The sequence below is a fragment of the Sesamum indicum genome, linkage group LG10 (genome assembly GCF_026168435.1).
Source record: "Sesamum indicum cultivar Baizhima isolate 11 linkage group LG10, ASM2616843v1, whole genome shotgun sequence".
Classification (NCBI taxonomy): Eukaryota; Viridiplantae; Streptophyta; class Magnoliopsida; order Lamiales; family Pedaliaceae; genus Sesamum; species Sesamum indicum.
This window is the reverse complement of record NC_142666.1, coordinates 10560906-10579042: the sequence shown is the minus strand read 5'-3', so window position 1 is coordinate 10579042 and position 18137 is coordinate 10560906. Positions and strand designations below refer to the sequence as shown.

Below are 18137 nucleotides of genomic sequence, written 5' to 3'. Positions count from 1 at the left end.
ACACTTGTTTTAGCTTTTGTGAAACCTTTGCTTTATCTAGTGACTCAAACACAAATGCCAATTCTTTTCTCAACCAAGTATGCGTATGTGGACGCTTCACACTCACCCGTAGCTAGAGAAAGGTCTAAAGAAGTTCGGTATAACTGGGGAAATAAAGACCAATTGGCTTACAAAGATAATAGCAAAGTAAAGTGATGAACGATTTTTTTTTTGTTTCTATTTTTTTTCTTTTTGCTGCTCTCCTTTTTTTTTGAGCTTTTCTTTTTGCTGTTTTTCTTTTGTTTTTTTTTTAAATATAACAAAAGGGGGGAGGTACGGAAGATTGTGGTGGTAGATAAAAGATTCAAGGTAAATCAAATGAAATAAAGAAAGCCTACCGTATCAACTTAGGCTCTGATACCACATGATATGGTATTGACCATGGGTGGCCCGATCTTTACGGCGTAGGCTAGAAATGGATAAAGTGGTTTGTGACCTGAGGAATGTAAATAGTCAACCACGTTATATGAACGTGACCTACTACTTAGAACATTCAACCAACCACGAGCACGAGTAAACCAATCCACACAACGACACACTTGGGTCGAGCACGAATCGGGGGCTATGTGAATTTGAATCACCAATCTAATAGACTAGATTGACAAAGCAAAGGTTTCACAAAAGCTAAAACAAGTGTATAACTCTCCAAAGTAAGAGAACACTCAATATTTTATAAACTAGATCAATTCTTGAATATTTCGATTGTATCCCGCATGCATGGCTGGTATGTGCCTTTTATAGGCCTAAAACACTTCCAAATTAACCTTTCATATCCCCAAGTGACTCCTTGGTGGACGTACATTCAATACTTGGTCAAAAATAACTTAAAACTATGCATTCTTGGTCATAACCGAGTAAAACCCATGCATGACCATGTGAATCCGAGAATTGGTGTATAAATGCACTTTGAATGTAGTTGAAAGGTCTCTTTTGACCACATGGCTGCACTTGGACTAGTTGGGCTCCTATTGTGGGCTTCCTTGGGCTTGAATTAATGAAATTAAGCTCACATGTTGGGCCTCCGATTGTGACTTGATCCCATTAGCAAGGACTAAGTTGGATTGGGTTTGAATTACTTCTTGCATTCTCTTCAACCTTTCTCTTGTCATTGGCCCACTTCCAATGGTTAAATCTTGGTCCATTGGATCTTGAATTTCTTTTGCTTGTTGGACGCCCTCGATATTCCTATCAATACATCCACCTAAGTGGGTCATCCAAGCTTTATCGGTAGTCGGTAGCTTCTCCTGAATTGCTAACCAAAGGATGAAATTATGTCTGGGGATCTTCAATGAACCTGAAAGTAGTGAAGACCATCCTACTTTTGGTCCAGGTGGGCAGAAAAGTCTGTATAGTGATTGTGTGGTGAGTCGTCCCTCTGGGAATCTCCAGTTGATCCTGTCGTCCCCTTCGTGAATCTGAGGTAATGTGTAAATGATCTCCATACATTTCGAATCAGTTATAAAAGGCCACTGCCATTGTCCCTCATCAATAACTACTTGAAGTTTGGCGGATTCATCAAGTCCCAAAAGACTTGGTCCTCGTGGGAATCTAGCAATAAGGGGGCCCAAGTGGTGCCACGGATCCTTCCACAAGAAGAATGTTCGTCCCTCCCCAATGAGAAACTCCGTCATAGGTAGTATGGAACTTCGGAGTCGAAGCAGTTTTCGCCATCCCCATGATCAACCCTTCTCGTTAATTGCCCAAATTAAGTTATCGCGCAGTCTTCCATGCTTCAACCACTCAACCCATATAGATGTTCGGTCACATCTGATAACATCACAAAGCTTCTTTGCCATTAAGGCGCGGTTAAGTATACCGATATCCTTAATTCCTTGGCCTCCTTCCACAATCGGTTTGCACACATCCTTCCACGCTACCTTGGCGTATCCCGATGTATAAGTGCCTTTCCACAGAAAATTTCTGAGTCGTTTCTCAATTTGTTTAATAATAGCCTTTGGTAATATGAATGCAGATGCCCAGTATATGCTCATTGCTGATAGTACGGATTTAATGATTTGTACGCGTCCCGCATATGATAATGAGATCCCCTCTCAGCCTTTAATACGAGCATAAATTTTCAATAAAACTGGCTGACAATCGGCTATAGACAATCTGGAAGATAGAAGAGGGATTCCCAAATACCTCATTGGTAGGTGGCCCTCCTGGAACCCCATAGCTGCTAAGATCTGATCCTTCCATCCTTGCGCTGATCGGGAGATAATGACATGGCTTTTTTGTACGTTCAGCCGAAGTCCAGACCATTCTGCAAATCGATCCAATCCCATCTTGAGGACTCTGAGAGAGCCCAAGTCAGCTCTACAGAAAAGCAGGAGGTCATCAGCGAATCCCAACTAGAATACTTTAGCCGACTCACATTTCCAATGGTAAGTGAATTGCATATCCTGCTCGATGAGTTGCAAAAATCCCAAATTCAATACTTCCATAACGAGAACAAAAAGATTGGGGGATAGTGGGTCTCCCTGTCTTAATCCACGTGCTCCTGCAAAGAAACCGTGAGGGTTTCCATTAAGCCCAATTGAGAATGAGGCCGTCGTTACACACTCTTCAATCCACTTTGTGAATGTTTGTGGGAAGCCAAACAATTGCAAGATTGCAAGTAGGAAGTCCCACTCCACCGTATCGTAGGCCTTCCTAATATCAACTTTCAGAGCACACCGAGGTGGTAGCCTCATCTGATTGTAGCCTGTGAACAATTCCTGTGCCAATAAAATATTGTCCCCAATGCTACGCCCTGGAATAAACGCTCCCTGACAGGGACTGATTATCTTGTCCAGAACCACACTTAACCGTTGGACAAGTAATTTTGCAATAATTTTGTATAACACATTACAGCACGAAATCGGTCTATAATCTCCAACAGTCATAGGAGTGTGTACCTTTGGGATTAGCGCCAAAATTGTGGAGTTGACTTGCTTGAGTAATTTGCCAGTACTAAAGAAGTCTAGTACCGCCTTTGTAACTTCCTGTCCCACCACTGGCCATGCTGCTTTAAAGAAGCCAGATGAATACCCATCAGGCCCCGGTGCCTTGTCTTCTGCTATATCAAAAACCGCTTGCTTCACATCATCCGGAGTGAAAATCGAAATAAGATGGCTAGCCTCTTCATTAGAAAGAATATGCCTAGCCCACGGTCTGAGAAATCCAATATCTATAAGTATCTGTCTTCTGTTACCACCCAAGAGGTTTTGGTAGTAATGGACAAATTCATTGATGATCTCTCCTGGTTCTGTGTGGCTTGTCCCATAATCATCATTGATCTGCAATATCCTCCTCGCCACTCTTCTCTGGGCAATTTTACGAAAGAAAATTCGGGTGCATTGGTCACCTTCCTTCATCCACTGCATTTTGGCTCTCTGTTGCAGCATGATTTGTTCCAGTTTTACCGCTTTTGCATAAACCAGTCGGCAGCAGTGTTCTAGCTATAAAAGTGCCTCATTCTATCTATCATTGCTCACCAGCTGTTGCGCCTCATCAAGAAATCCTTTGGCTAATTGAACATTGAGTGTTAAATTCCCCTTCTTTCTCCTTTGTTCCCTGAAGACCGGCTTTAGTGCTTTAAGTTTACGTATTACCGCAAACATAGGAACCCCAGTAATTGAATGTTGCCAAATATTCTGCACACTGGGGATAAATTCAGGTGAGTGTGTTAGGTAGTTGTCAAATCGAAACATACCTCCGCCTGTTTGTTGATGATGTTGCATGTCCCCATGTATTACAAGTGGCGAGTGGTCAGAAGTCCGCGGCAATAGGCTATGATAACACGAGGAAGGAAATCTCGCAAGCCATCTATCATTAATGAGGATCCGATCCAATCTCTTCCATAGACTCCGAGAGCTCGTACTGCAATTATGCCAAGTATACCATTCACCCTGCATGGGCAATGGTATTAACCCGGCCTCCTGGATAGCAGCATTGAATTCTTCCATGGCCGTCCTTATATCACTAGAAACTCCACACACCTCATTCATTTCTCGAACTGCATTGAAATCCCCCCCCCCACCAGCCAGGGATCATCCCTTTGCTCCCGAGCTAATGTTTCCAAAGTATTCCATAAACTCCTACGATCAATCATCTCAGAGGCACCATAAACAACGGTGATAGTGAGGGATTCACTATCAGCCCTAATACTGACGCGACGATGCACAAATTGATTCCCCAATTCAAGAATATGAACATCAACAACATTGTCATCCCATGTTACCCAAATTCTTGGGTCTAGACCTACGTTTGGGTCAAGTTTCGTCGAATTCTGAGAACGCTCAAAATTTAGTTGTTTTCCACGATTTTATTAAAACAAGTCTGTTTCCCTTTTATACTAACTTGTAGTTATTACTATTGCTTAACAAATTTACAATACAAATGCTTGGGTCTACACCAACGTTTGGGTCAAGCTTCATTGAATTCTGAGAACGTTCAAAAATTAGCTGTTTTGCACGGTTTTTTGGTAAAATGTAATTTTCATTAATAAAGAAAAAAAATGGTACAACAATGCCCCTCATCAGGTGTCTCCCTCGACAGGTCAAGGGATCCGCCATAGTCTATATAATGCACGTGTGCTAACAGAGCTAGGGAGTTCTAGACTAATTATGCGCTGGCGTATATCTTCCATAATCAGGTTTGCTACCACGCTAGGAGGGTTCTCAACTTGCTCAAATCTTCTAGTGTTCCTCTCCTTCCAAATATGATAAACACACGATCCTAATAGTGCACGGTATGCAATGTTGATGATATGTTTCCCACGCCATTTTCTTTTGGGTAAATATAATTTTCATTAAGTAAAAATAATTGTATGGTACAACAATTTGATCATCAATTGGTTTCTCCCTTGACAGGCCAAGGGATACGCCATAGTCTATATAATGCTCGTGTACTAACTGACAAAGTAGTGTTGATACTAAGGATCCTCTGTCTGACGTCGTCGATGATCATCATACCAATGGTGTTCGGTGTCCGTTCAGTATGTTCAAATCGCCTCAGGTTCCTCTCTCTCCAAATGTGATAGACACATGCTGCTAGTAGTGAACGGTAAGCTATGTTGACAATGTGCTTTCCTCTCCATTTTTTTGTCGCCCATTCAATGTCTATTTCCCAGTCCCTATTGGGCCATTGGAACCGAGTTCTTCTGTGTATTTCTGTAAGGCACTGCCGGCTAAATCTGCATTGGAAGAATAAGTGAGAGTGGGTTTCTGTACTTCCGTCGTCACATAGGATGCAGGCTCCCAAATGGGATAGCCATGGTTTGTCCGTGGTGGGAAGTTTGCCAAGAATTGCGAGCCAAAGGATGAACGCATGTCTTGGTATCTTCAAGGAGCCAGAAAGTAGTGAAGACCAGCCTACTTTCGGCCCTGGGTGGTCAATTAATTTGTAGAGGGCCTCTGTTGTGGGTTGTCCTTTGTCAAATCTCCAGACAACCCTGTCCGCTCCTCCGCAAATCTGTGGCAAGGTGTGGGTGATCTCCAAACACTCAAAATCTGTAATGGGAGGCCAATGCCACTCTCCCTCTGAAATAACATAACTGAGCTTGGTCGATTCGTTAATACCAAGTAATCTCGGGCGCCCTGGAAATCGCTCAATGAGTGGTCCGAGGTGATGCCATGGGTCCTGCCAAATATAGAAAGTAGCTCCATTTCCAATTTGATAATCCACACTAGAGCGTAGAAAAGGACGGAGACGTAGTAATTTCCTCCATCCCCAAGAGCCTCCATGGTCTATAATCGTCCAAATAGATGTGTCACGTAGCCGATCATGGTAGAGCCACTGCACCCATATTGAGGTCCGGCCACATCGGATAACATCACAAAGCTTTTTACTCATTAATGCCTTGTTTAAGCTTGTAATGTTCTTGAATCCAAGTCCCCCCTCTTCCACCGGTCTGCACACATCAATCCATGCTACCTTGGCGTAGCCACTAGTCGTAGTGCCTTTCCATAGGAAGTTTCTCATCCTCTTCTCAATTTCCTTGATAAGTTTCTTAGGAAGTATAAATGCAGACGCCCAATATAAACTCAAAGATGAAAGTACGGATTTGATGATTTGTACCCGCCCATCATAAGATAATGAGAGTCCTTCCCATCCCATAATTCGTGCATCCATTTTTGATAAAAGTGGTTGACAGTCAGCAATAGTCAATCTAGATGAAATCAGAGGAAGACTCAGGTACCTTATCGGGAGGTGCCCTTCTTGAAATTTACCATTACCGAAAAAAAAAGACCGCCAACATCTGATCTTTCCATTCTTGAGCGGATCGGGAGATAATTAAGTGACTTGTTTGCACATTCAACCGGAGACCCGACCACTCCGCGAAACAATCAAGTCCCACTTTGAAAACTCTGATTGAGTCTATATCAGCTTTGCAGAAAAGAAGTATGTCGTCTGCAAATCCCAGCTCAAAGACCCTTGCAGGCTCACATTTCCAGTGAAAGGAAAACTGCATATCTTGTTCAATAAGCTGTAGGAATCCTAAGTGCAGAACTTCCATAACCAGCACAAAAAGGTATGGAGATAGAGGATCACCCTGTCGTAGTCCTCTTGCTCCAGCAAAGAATCCGTGTGGTTTTCCATTGAGTCCTATCGAAAATGAGGCCGTGGTGACACACTCCTCAATCCATCTGATAAATATTGGTGGAAATCCGAACATCTGCATCACCGCTAATAGGAAGTCCCATTCCACCGTGTCATAGGCTTTCCTAATATCAACTTTCATTGCACATCTTGGGGGAAGACGTATCTGGTTATAGCCCGTGAATAGTTCTTGCGCTAGCATTATGTTATCTCCAATGCTTCTTCCTGGTATAAATGCTGCCTGACAGGGACTAATGATCTTGTCCAATACCCCACTTAGTCGTTGGACAAGGAGTTTAGCAATAATTTTGTATAAGACATTGCAGCATGAGATGGATCTAAAATCACCAACTGACATAGGTGTGTGTACCTTAGGAATCAATGCCAAGAGTGTGCAATTGGTCTGTTTAAGGAGATTTCCCGTAGCAAAGAAGTCCAAAACCGCCCTTGTAACTTCATCCCCCACCACTGGCCAAGCTGCTTTAAAGAATCCTGATGAGAAGCCATCAGGTCTCGGTGCCTTATCCTCGGCGATGTCAAACACTGCCTGCTTAACATCATCTGGTGAAAATGGCAAGAGGAGGAGACCAGTTTCCTCATCGGTAAGAATATGCCTCGCCCACGGCCTAAGGTATCGAATATCCACTGGAACATTTCTTCTGGTACCTCCTAAGAGGTTCTGATAGTATGAGATAAATTCATGAACAATTTCCCCTTGTTCCGTGTGGATGTTGCCATTCTCATCATTGATCTGTAGGATTTTCCTTGTCACTCTTCTATGAGCAATCTTACGATAGAAGACCCTAGAGCATTAGTCACCATCCTTCATCCACTGCATTTTCGCCCTCTGCTGCAGCATAATTTGTTCCAACTTGGCCGCTTTTACATAAACAATCCGACAGTAGTGCTCCAAGTATAAGTAGAGTTCATTCTGTCTGTCGGAGCTTACCAAATTTTATGCCTCCTCCAAAAATCCTTTGGCCAATTGGACTTTGATTGTTAAGTCCCCCTTTTTCTTTTTCTGTGCTCTGAAGACCGGTTTTAGGGCTTTCAGTTTACGCATCACCGCAAACATAGGCACTCCCACCACCTCATGTTGCCAAATACTCTTCACGCTGGGTATAAAGTCAGATGATAATGCAAGGTAGTTATCAAACCGAAACATACCTCCGTATTGTTGTTGCGTGTCTCCATAGATGACTAAAGGTGAGTGGTCAGATGTGCACAGTGTAAGGCTATGATAGAATGACATAGGAAATCTCGCCAGCCATTGATCATTAATAAGGAGTCTATCCAACCGCTTCCATAAACTCCTGGTGCTCGAGCTACAGTTGTGCCATGTGTACCATTCGCCTTGCATAGGTAGAGGCATTAGTCCAGCCTCTTGTATTCTAGAATTAAATTCATCCATCACCATCCGAATGTCCCCTGATATTCCACACACCTCATTAAGATCTCGAACAGCATTGAAGTCCCCTCCTACCAGCCACGGGTCGTTCGAGCACTGCTGAGCTAATATCTTTAAAGTAGTCCAAAGAGTCCTACGGGCGACCACCTTAGAAGCTCCATAAGTAACAGTAATAAAGACTGGTTCATCGACAGCCCTATATGTGACACGACAATGCACGAACTGTTCTCCCACGTCAAGTATATGGACATCAATAAAATTATCATCCCAAGCCAACCAAATACGATTTCCCACAGAATCATAGTTAACAAACCATTTCCATTGAGGCAATATAGAAGATTGAACATGAATGACATTATTCAATCGAACTCGAGTTTCAAGAATGCCTAGGAGATGTAACCTGTATTTGGAGACCAGGTCCTTTAATGCGAGCTGGTGGTCCCGTTTGTTCAGCCCACGGACGTTCCATACGGAATAATTCAACATGGATCACCTCTGACGGGGCTGCATATGTTAGGACCCCTCGGAATCTCGTCTGCATCATCAAGTTCATGCAAAGCGTCAAATGCATTGTATATAATAATTGCCTTACCCCATTCATCATGGTTGGAGACATTTCGTTCAAAATGCACATCACCCATATCAGTGTTCTGTGTAACAACTGTTGGTGTCCTTCGTTTTTCTTCAAGTGGAGGCGGTGCGGGGGCGTTTACTTTTGGTACATACACTTTGACCGGTGGTTTTGTTGGTTTCTCTGGTTTGTTTGCGGGACACTCCTTTGTTGTATGTCCCATTTTCATGCATTCTGCACATTTTGGGGGGAGCCATTCATATTCCACATCTACTTTGCAAGGTGTCTCCCCACCATCTTCATCCGGTGTCATCACCACAATATGTTTTGTCAGTTTCTTATTAACGTCAATCATCACGCATACACGAGCGAAATCCAGTCTCGTGCATGCTCTCGTAATCGCGTCTGGGTAAAGGGGTTTATCCACACCACTTGCCACCGTGCTCAATCCTTCCGATGTCCAGTATTCCATCGGAAGGTGTCTCAATTTAATCCAGATAGGCACTTGTGTATGCTGCAATTTTCTCATAGCCATTCTCGATTCCCATTTTTGGAGTATAATCGGCTGTCCTTGGTATAGCCATGGTCCCCCTTCAATCACATCTTCCATATCAATGACAGTTTTGAACTGAAAGAAGAAAAAACCATTAGTAGTCGCTGTAACCTCACGAAGTGTTGGCCAAATCGAGTGGGCAAATTCCTTAAATTGATAATAATATGGTCGTTTCCCCATAAAGTATCCAACTGCTGTAGATTTCCACCGTCTAGCCCCATCTCGTATTGTGTCTAATGTAGGGCGAACCACGACTTCCCCATTCTGCATCATTGGGGCAATATATGAAAGTGTTTTCCGGGATGAGTTGTTGAATGCTTGGGAAATTTTATCGTCAACAATCGTTTTCGTATTTGCATGTAGTGGAATTTTTCCAATAAACAATCTCGTTGGAGTTGCATTCACATGTGAATTAATAGAATTGAAATTCGCCACATCATGTATAATCTGTTTTCCACGTCATCAATTCCAGCATTCAGAGAAGTGTTGTTATCATTTCCAACATTCAAAATAGCGATGTCATCCTTGATAGTACTAATGATGTCACCCATGACATCATGTTCATATCAGCCCTATCCATGACATCATGCATGACATCAGCCCTATCCATGACATCATGCATGACATCAGCCCTTCCCTTGACATCATGCATGACATCAGCCCTGTTCATGACATCATGCATGACATCATCCCTTGCTGCAGATTTTTCCGGCGCCATAACCGTCCATCTGATCGCCGGTGACTCATCTTTTCCGTCCAAAACTGCATTGTTCATAGTCGGAGTATGACCATAGGTTGGCGGCGCCTGGTTCGTCGGAGAAGATGAACCAGCAGCCGCGGAAATTGATGCAGATCGATCTCTTTCTTCCATTCGTTTTCCGGCCAAGTTACCGCTAGACGCCGGTAAATCTAAGTTCTGTTGTCGCGATGTAGTTATCGTCCCTCTGTTTTCCGATGTAGAGACTATTCTCACTGGTTTCACACTCCTCAAAGCCCGACGCAGGCTAGCCACCATTGGTGGAGCTTCACCCAAATCTGTGAGTGAGTGCGACTTCGAACGAAATCTCTTCGTCCATTTAGATTTGAGTTCTCTCAATGCCATAATAGGGTTTTTGTCTCCTTCGTCGATTATAGCATGTGCCAGTCTCAAGAACTCATCAAGGTTGAAAGGTACTTCCTCAAGTCCGCCATTATTGGAAGATGAAGGTTGAAACCCTAATTTTGGCGGCGCCTCTAATGCCAGCGGTTCAGTGCTTAAGATTGTGTTTCTTTCCTTCAAAACTGTTTCTGCTATCTCTACAAACCCATCGTTATCATTAATGGCCGGAGAGATGTGAGAATCCGGCGAGATATTGATGCGCGACCTTTCGTTTCCGGAAAACCCTAAAAATGGCGTCTGAGTTTCAGATCTAGTTTTCGCCCCCAAACTCGTTCTGTCACCAATAGATCCTTACTGTTTACCCCCAAATCACTTTCAGACGTCAGCATCTTCTCCAGCGCCGGTGAAATTTCAAATTTTCCGGTCAAAAACCCAAGATCCGATTCTGCAATTTTTTCGCCGGAAAAACGATTTTTTCCATCACCGTCCTTCTCAAAACGGCCAATCAGTTTCCCTTCATCACCCTCGGCCGGCGAATTATCTTCCTCCTCCACCACTCCGGCGATTTGCATGGAAGAGACATTAGTGTGTGTCTTTGATGGTGTAGTGGTGTGTGTAGTAGAGAGAGAATTTTTAGTGAGAGAATTTTTGTATTCCATGTTTTAATTCCCACGCCATTTCCGTGCCCCCCATACAATATCTTGTGTCCATCCCCAATTTGGCCACTGAAATCATACCATGCGTCGTATAGTGCTGATGCATCGTCTACTAAATCTGCAATGGAAGAACAAGTGGTCGTGTGATTCGACCATGTCATCATTGCAAAGTACCCAATGCCCAAGGTGGGATAACCATGGTTTATCCGTTGTGGCCAGTTTCTCCAGAATCGCAAGCCACAGGATGAACATATGACGAGGAAAATTAAAAATCGACAACAAAATTCTCTCACTAAAAATTCTCTCTTCTCTCACACACTCATAACCCTTCCCCCATGGACGATGTCGGCGAGGTGGAAGATGATGGTGATACGTCGGCTAATGGGGACGACGGTGGACTGGCCGGCCGGAGTGGGACGGCCGGTCAAAGGAGGCGATTTTCCGGCATGGAAGACAAAGAGACGGGTACAGGCTTTTTGGCCGAAAAACATAGTTTTTCGGTGACTACAGGGTCGACCAGCGATGGGGGAGTGAATGGTGATGATTATATGGCGTTTGGAAGTGATTTGAGGCCTGAAATGGTGGAGGAGATGCAGCAGCCATTTTTAGGGTTTCGAGAAGATGAAGGGACGCGCAACCAAAAATCACTGGAAACTCACGATTTTTCGGCCGATGATGGCATCCACGTCTCTATGGAGAAGGTAGCAAGGATCCTGAACGATAAAGGTGAGAACTTGACCTCTGAATCGCCTTCTTTAAACGCGCCGCCAAAACTAGGGTTTGTTGGAGCTTTTTCCTCCATTAATGGCGGACGCGAGATGGAACCGTTTAACCTCGACGAATTCTTGCGGTTGGCTCACGCTGTGATTGATCATGGAGACGAGAAGACTGTTCATGCCCTTAGAGATCTGAAAAATAAATGGACTTTGCGATTTAAAAGGATAACGTCGGCCCGATCGACGGTAAAGTTGCAGGAAACCGCACCACCACGAGTAGGGGGTCTTCGCAAGGCTTGGAGGTGCCTAATACCATCGGAAACAAGCAGTAGACCATCGGAATCTGGAGGGATAAGGACTGAAGCAGATCTGCGAACAAAAGCGCCTGGTTTCTCCGCCGGTTGTGCTACGGTTTTGCGGCCGCCGGCGACTGACGTGGAAGACGACCGGCGAGTTCAAGTGACTGTTGGTATTTCGCATGACATGGCGAATGACATGGCAGATAATGATGTGGTGAATGACATAGCAGATACTGTGGCAGATGATGTGGCGCATGATAGAGATGATGATGTCATTGATGATGCAGACATGACCTATGATGCTCACATCACTGCTGAGGCAGGCATGACCTATACTGCTGACATCACTGCTGATGCAATGACAACATCAGCTGCTGATGTCATGGATGACATCATTCTGCACAAGAAGACAAAATCTACATTCTAAACTTAATTCTTGCACTCCTATGGAATTGTACGTCGGAAACATACCGTTGCATGCATGTTCGGAAACGATTATCGATGAAAAAATAGCTCATGCATTTCATAAATCAACTCGCAAGACCTTATCTTATGTGGCTCCAACGGTACAAAATGGAGAGGGTATAGTGCGCCCAATATTGGATACTATACGAAATGGATCTAAACGATGGAGGGCTACCGCGGTGGGGTATTTCCTAGGAAAAAGGCCGTATTTTCATCATTTAAAAGAGTTTGCAATGTCTGTATGGCCGGGCTTGAAGGAGGTCACTGGTACTAATAATGGATTTTTTTTCCTCCAATTCAAATCAGTAGCTGCTATGGAAGATGTAATTGAAGGAGGGCCGTGGCTATTCCAGGGGCAGCCTATTGTTCTACAAAAATGGAAACCAAGGATGGTATTAAGAAAACTACAGCATACACAGGTTCCTGTGTGGATAAAACTTCGACACCTTCCAGTCGAGTTTTGGACAGAGGAAGGCCTTAGTATGGTGGCCAGTGGAGTGGGTAAGCCACTTTACCCGGATGCAATTACGAGAGCATGCACGAGACTGGACTTCGCTCGTGTATGCGTAATGTTGGATGTGACCTCAAATTTACCGAAGCACATTATAATAATGATACCGGATGAGGACGGAGGAGAATCACCTTGTAAAGTAGATGTTGAGTACGAATGGCTACCCCAGAAGTGCAACAGTTGTATGACATTGGGACACTCTGCCAAAGAGTGTGTTCTCAACAAACCAAAACAAGCTAAACCACCGATTGCTGTATATGTACCGAAAGTGGGAACGCCGCAAGAGCCCGAACGGAGTAAAAACAATCCTAACGAGGATGGTGATACTAATTCTATATCAACCCGGCCACCACAAGTGCCTGATCGGAACAAGAGCAGACCACCACCAGCTCCAGTAGTAGAAAAGCAAAGAGAGGGACGAGAGTACCCTAGGGATGCAACTGGGCCAAGTCGTGAGGAGAGGGGTAAGGCGCTTGTTATATATAATACTTTTGATGCACTTCACCTATTGGATGATACAGATGAGTCGTCTCGGGGCCCTAAGCATAGCAGCCCCATGCCTAGTGATCCATGTTGAATGCAGCAATATGGAATGTTCGTGGCCTGAACAAAAGAGATCATCAGCTAGCAGTCAAAGACATCGTTGCTGAGTTCAAGTTACAATTCCTCGGTCTCCTTGAAACTCGTGTTCGTATCAATAATGTATCTCATATTCAGGCTTTTTTACTACCTCAATGGAAATGGTTTGTGGATTATGGATCGTTTGGAAATCGGGTTTGGATAGCGTGGGATGAAAATTTTATTGATGTTGATGTGGTTGAATGTGGCACACAGTTTATTCACTGTCATGTTCATATCCATGCACTTCATGAATCCATTGCTATTACTGTTATTTATGGGGCAAATGAGCTAGTAGAGAGGAGGGCATTATGGAATTCCATGGAGACTATTGCTATGCAGTGTACCGATATCCCGTGGCTTGTTGGCGGGGATTTCAATACAGTGCGCGACCTTAGTGAAATATGTGGTGTATCAGGAGATATTCGAATGGCAATGGAAGACTTTAACACTTGCATCCAGAATACAGGATTATTACCATTACCCATGCAGGGAGAATGGTACACATGGCACAATTGTAGTGCTGGGCCACGAAACCTCTGGAAAAGACTGGATCGCATGCTGATCAATGATAGATGGATGGCTTAGTTCCCGACATCATATTATTCTTCTCTCACAGCACGCACTTCAGACCACTCTCCAATGGTGTTATGCGGGGATAGACAACAACAACTTGGAGGTATGTTTCGATTCGATAATTACCTCGCCCTATCTCCAGAATTTACTCCCAGTGTACAGCAGGTTTGGCAAAATAACATTATAGGGACACCTATGTATGTCGTAACAAGGAAACTCAAAGCACTTAAACCGGTGTTTAGAGAGCAAAGGAGGAAAAAGGGGGACTTATCACACAATGTCCAACTGGCAAAAGGGTTTCTTGAGATGGCGCAAGTACTTGTTACTTCAAACAGGCAGGATGATCTGTTCCTACAATTGGAACACTGCTGCCGGGTAGTACTTGCTAAAGCAGCTAAACTTGAACAGATTATGCTTCAACAGAGATCAAAAATGCAGTGGATGAAGGGGGGTGACCAGTGCTCACGGGTGTTCTTTCGTAAGATTGCTCAAAGGAGATCGACGAGGAGAATCTTACAAATCAATGATGATAATGGAACCACTCACACAGATCCAGGAGCAGTAACTAATGAGTTTGTCATGTACTACCAAAATTTACTTGGTGGGGAACGACGAAGAGACATGATAGATCTTCGATTCCTGCGACCATGGGCTAGACATATATTGAGTGAAGATGATGTCAACTCCTTAGTCTTGCCATTTACACAGACGGATGTCAAGCAGGCGATTTTTGACATTGCGGAAGATAAGGCACCTGGGCCGGACGGGTATTCATCGAGCTTCTTCAAAGCTGCATGGCCTATAGTAGGGCAGGAGGTGTCTTCGGCAGTATTGGATTTCTTTAATACGAGCCAAATTCTGAAACAGATAAATACTACACTTTTGGCGCTCATACCAAAGGTACATTCCCCTATGAATGTTGGTGATTTCCGTCCTATATCTTGCTGCAATGTACTGTACAAGATTATTGCCAAACTCCTTGTCCAACGATTGAGTAGGATACTAGACAAATTTATTAGTCCGTGCCAAGGCGGCGTTTGTGCCCGGACGAAGCATAGGAGACAATATTATGTTGGCGCAGGAATTGTTTTTGGGATATAACTAGACTCATCTACCACCCCGGTGTGCTCTAAAAGTGGACATTCGGAAGGCATATGATACGGTGGAGTGGGACTTCCTGATAGCTGTGATGGAATTATTTGGGTTCCCCCATACATTTGTGAAATGGATTGAGGAGTGTGTCACAACACCCTCATTTTCTGTTGGGCTTAATGGGAAACCTCACGGCTTCTTTACGGGGGCCAGAGGGCTTCGGCAGGGTGATCCTCTATCACCGTACTTGTTCGTGCTTGTGATGGAAGTCCTACAGTTGGGTTTCCTACAGTTGATTGACCAGGATGAATTATTTTCCTTCAATTGGAAGTGTGATGCAGCCAGGATTTTTCAGCTGGGATTTGCTGATGATTTGTAGCTATTCTGCCGTGCCGATATGAACTCTATTGGAGTATTTAAAACAGGATTGGATCGATTTGCTGAATGGTCGGGGCTCAAGCTGAATGTGCAGAAAAGCCACCTCATTATCTCACGTTCAGCACAAGGATTACGAGAAGAGATGCTGGAAGTACTCGGGTTTCAAGAGGGAGTCCTACCGATGAGGTATTTGGGGCTACCTCTTTTATCTTCTCGATTAACAGTTGCTGATTGTAACCCATTATTGTTGAAAATTGATAAACGCATTGCGGGTTGGGAGGGTATGGCTCTTTCTTATGCTGCTAGGGTGCAGATTATTAAATCTGTACTCTTGTCGCTGAGTTTATATTGGTCATCTGCGTTCATCCTGCCAAAGAAAGTTACTAACGAAATTGAGAAGAGACTGCGAACTTTCTTGTGGAAGGGGACAACAAACAGTGGTCATGGAAAGATCTATGCCGACCGAAAGATGAGGGAGGACTAGGATTCAAAGATATTGCTATCTTGAATCGCGCATTAATGACAAAGAAACTCTGTGATATCATCAGATGCGATAGGACCTCAATTTGGGTTGAATGGCTTTACCAGGGTCGATTACGAAACACCTCCATTTGGACGATTAGGGAGCATGGAGGCTCATGGGGTTGGTGGAAAATGCTACGTCTACGGGTTTTCCTCCGCCCGATGATGGACTATCAGATCGGCGATGGGCGAACATTTTACCTTTGGCAGGACCCGTGGCATTATCTCGGACCGCTCAGTGTCACATTGCCACAGGGACCGAGGCTACTCAGAATGGAGGAATCAACCAGACTAAGCACGGTGATTAATGAAGGAGAGTGGCAGTGGCCCCCTATCACAGATTTTGAGTGTCTAGAGATCACACATGATTTACCCACAATCCATGGAGGGGAGGATCGAATTATTTGGAGATTTGATCAGGGAAAACCCACAACTCAGGCTCTATATAGGCTTTTTGATCCCACAAGACCGAAAGTAGGCTGGTCTTCACTACTTTCGAGATCACTGAAGATTCCACGTCATTTGTTCATCCTGTGGCTTGCTATTCTAGGCAAATTGGCTACGGCGGACAAATCATGGTTAGCACACCTTGGCCCATGTATTCTATGTAATGAGGGAGCGACAGAGACACATGACCACTTATTCTTTCAGTGCAGATTTAGTCGACAGTGTCTCACAGCAATCCGGAGAGTGGTACGATATCCTTGGCCCAATAGAGATTGGATAACGGATATTGAATGGGCTTCCCAAAGATGGAGAGGTAAACACATTGTTAACATATCTTATCGAGCACTATTAGCATCATGTGTTTACCACATTTGGAGGGAGAGAAACTTGAGACGATTCGAGCACACCGAGAGGACACCTAGCACCATGGCTTTATTGATTGTTGAGGATATCAGGCAGCGGATCTCTCTACCTAGATCAGTCAGTACACGAGCTTTATATAGATTGTGGCGTATTCCTTGGCCTATCGAGGGAGAAACCAGCTGATAACCACACTGTTGTACTGTACTACTATTTTACTTTACTTAATGAAACTTACATTTACCAAAAAAAAACATATGACGAGGAATCTTCAGAGGGCCTGAAAGTAGTGAAGTCCAGTCTACTTTCGTTCCCGGTGGCATCATAAGCCGATAGAGCTCCTGAGTGGTGGGGCTCCCATTCATAAATCTCCAAATAATCCGATCTGATCCTCCATAGATACGAGGCATGTGTGAGTAATCTCTAAGCACTCCATGCCCGTAATCAATGGCCACAACCATTGATTCTCGAGGATAACTGAATTCAATATAGCATTCTCATGCAAACTCAATCTGGACGGCCCTCGTGGGAATCTGTCTATCAGTGGTCCAAGGGTGTGCCATGGATCCTTCCATAAATAAAATTCACTCCCTCACCAATGCAGTATTCAACGATAGATCGTATCCAAGTACGCAAACGCAAGAGTTTCCTCCATCCCCATGGCCCCTTATGATCCGGTATAGTCCAGATTGAACTATCCCGTAAGCGTCCACTAATCAACCAATCCACCCATATCGACGTCCTGTCACGTCGGATGACCTCGCATAATTTTTTTTTGTCTTCACCAATACCATGCGACGAAGGATTGGAGTCTTCCTCTTCCAGTCGTTCACTCATCGTCTTCTCGGGTTCTGCCGGAAAAACATGCTGTTCGCCGGAAATATGACTAACTTCTCGCCGGCCATCCTCACCTTCCCCCTCCTCGCCGTCGGCCGGAACCCCTCCTCATCGTCGGCCGGTGATTTTGTGGCTAGGGCATGTGTGTGTGTTTAGTTGTGTACTAGTGTGTGTGAGAGAATAGAGAGAATTTTGTGCCCCCATACAATATATCTTGTGTCCATTCCCGATTTGGCCACTGAAATCGTACCATGCATCGTATAGTGCTGGTGCATCGTCTACTAAACCTGCAGTGGAAGAACAAGTGGTTGTGTGATTCGACCATGTCATCATTGCAAAGTACGCAATGCCCAAGGTGGGATAACCATGATTTATCCGTTGTGGCCAGCTTCTCCAGAATTGCAAGCC

General features: G+C 44.3%; 1 protein-coding gene across 1 annotated transcript; it reads right to left on the bottom strand.

Annotated features, from left to right (window-relative positions):
• Positions 1–5141: 5141 nt before the first annotated feature.
• Positions 5142–8913, bottom strand: LOC148786631 (uncharacterized). Its single transcript, XM_088886205.1, has 5 exons — positions 8523–8913; positions 7583–8415; positions 6342–7408; positions 5322–6190; positions 5142–5215 (listed from the first exon to the last, which is right to left on the bottom strand). The coding sequence occupies exons 1-5, from the start codon at positions 8911–8913 to the stop codon at positions 5142–5144; spliced, it is 3234 nt and encodes a 1077-aa protein (XP_088742331.1).
• Between the last annotated feature and the right edge of the window lie 9224 nt (positions 8914–18137).